A 1,791-nucleotide genomic window follows, 5' to 3' on the forward strand; every position below is an offset into this window, starting at 1 on the left:
CACAGATGCCATGGGGAGCCGGGTGAGGAGGGGCATCCCCGGAGACTTACTCTGTGCCAGGAGTTTGGCCACGCTGCCCTGGTTGCTCTCCTGGCTTTCCTGGGTCTTGCTGGCCAGCTGCTTGTTCGCCGATTCCAACCGCTCTGGTCCAAAGGCAATTAAACCCAATTAAGATTTAAATACAAGATTTCAGCCGGGGGAAGTGGGAGAAGACTGGCTTCCCGTGGAAACACCCAGAGGGAAAAGCCGGGGGACAGAGAGGGCCCACGGGGATGGGGACACGGAGGGTCCCTCACCTTTGAGGTCTCGGTTAAAGTCCTGGAGCCGTCGCATCTCGCCGTCTCTCTTGTTCCTCATGGCTTTCTCCAAGGCTTCCCGCTTGGAAGATGCCTTGACAAGGTTTTCGTAATCCTCTGAGATGCGCTGGATCTCACTCTCCAGCTGGGGCAGAGGAAGGGACAGGCTGGGGTTAGATATTTGTGGAATGAGGAAAGGAAAGGGAGATGTTGGCCAAAGCTCACCCGGGTCGCTCAGCCCAACCAGAGCTGCCAGAGGAGCTCAGCGCACCCATGGGACCCCTCCCAGACTGACCCCCAGTGCACGTCTTGGGGGAAAAACTAATTTTTTCTGCCTTTCTTCTTGCAGAAGAGTCCCTCCGCAGGTTTTGGCTTCACCGTAGCCTGGCTGGTGGGGAACAGCCGCCCCTTGTACGCAGCTGCACAAAGGGCTTTCTGTGGTGGCCAGGGATGAGGGGGACAAGCAGAGGGAGGGGGTCACTGGAGAATGGGCTCCTTCTCCCCCATCCCGGCTGCCACGCTGCCGAAACACAGCTGCTTGGAGGGGAACAAGCCACCGGAGGGAGGGGAGAAGGGATTAAAACGCTAAAGGGGGTGAATTTTCACAGCAGCTGGTTGAGCATCCCCCCGGGCAGGGGGACATGAAGCCGTGGCCATGGGGCTGCCGCTGTTTGCTCACCTTCTGGATGCGGCTCGCCTTCTCAGCACAGCTCTCCAGCTCCCGCCGCAGCTTCTCACTCTCCCGCTGGAGCCTCTCGTTCTCCCGCAGGACTGCGTCTGCCCGGGCCAGGCGGCTGCTGGCCGAGACCGCCTGGACGCTCACCAGTGCCTCCACACTGGCGGAACCTAGCGTGCCTGGGCAGAGGGCACCCGACGGCGGCAGGAAAGCGGTGGGGACGTGGGTGGGCAGCACCCTGCAGGGAGGGAGGAGAGGGATGGTCAAGGGGCTTGGCAGGGCGGGAGAGCCGACTGCATCTCCAGCATGCCACTGACCACTCCAAACCCACGGGCCAAGCAGGTGCCGGTGCCTCCAGGTCACCCCAAAGGAGGAGGGATGCAGGAAGCGCCTATCCTGCTTTTCAGAGCTGGGAAGCGTTTGCTTTCTAAAACATGCTCACCCAAGCACCCTTGAACACAAAATAAACCCCGTCTCTCAGGGATGCCTTGACCTGACAACTCCAGGACCTGGCTGGTGGGTCAGGATGGGCTCCCAGATCCCCAGGCCCACTCTATTGCTGGGGATGCTGCAGATGGACAACAGCTCGGCAAAGGATGCACCTTGGAAGCCGGCAGCGCTGCCCCTTTTCCTTGTTTTCTGGGCAAAGCGAGGGCTCCTGGCACAGTTTCTCACCACCAAACTATTAATACGTCCTTGCCATATTCGGAGGAGCAGGGCCAGCCCCACCACCCCTCACGCAGCCGCTCCAAGTTCCTCGACATCCCGTGGCCGCCTTGAATACCCCAAGTGGGGCGGCTGTGCACGGCCCAGCCCTGC

The 1,791-nt window shown here is 60.7% G+C and overlaps 1 protein-coding gene across 1 annotated transcript in view; it reads right to left on the reverse strand.

Annotated features, from left to right (window-relative positions):
• Nucleotides 1–1,791, reverse strand: part of AMOTL2 (angiomotin like 2) — a 6,822-nt gene that overhangs the window by 3,377 nt on the left and 1,654 nt on the right. The window contains exons 2-4 of the mRNA XM_009322904.1: nucleotides 976–1,210; nucleotides 297–441; nucleotides 51–143 (exon numbers count right to left, since the gene is read on the reverse strand). Coding sequence (XP_009321179.1) covers nucleotides 51–143; nucleotides 297–441; nucleotides 976–1,210 — 473 coding nt within the window. The remainder of the gene's footprint in view (nucleotides 1–50; nucleotides 144–296; nucleotides 442–975; nucleotides 1,211–1,791) is intronic.

The sequence above is a fragment of the Pygoscelis adeliae genome, unplaced genomic scaffold (assembly GCF_000699105.1).
Source record: "Pygoscelis adeliae isolate BGI_AS28 unplaced genomic scaffold, ASM69910v1 Scaffold554, whole genome shotgun sequence".
Lineage (NCBI taxonomy): Eukaryota > Metazoa > Chordata > Aves > Sphenisciformes > Spheniscidae > Pygoscelis > Pygoscelis adeliae.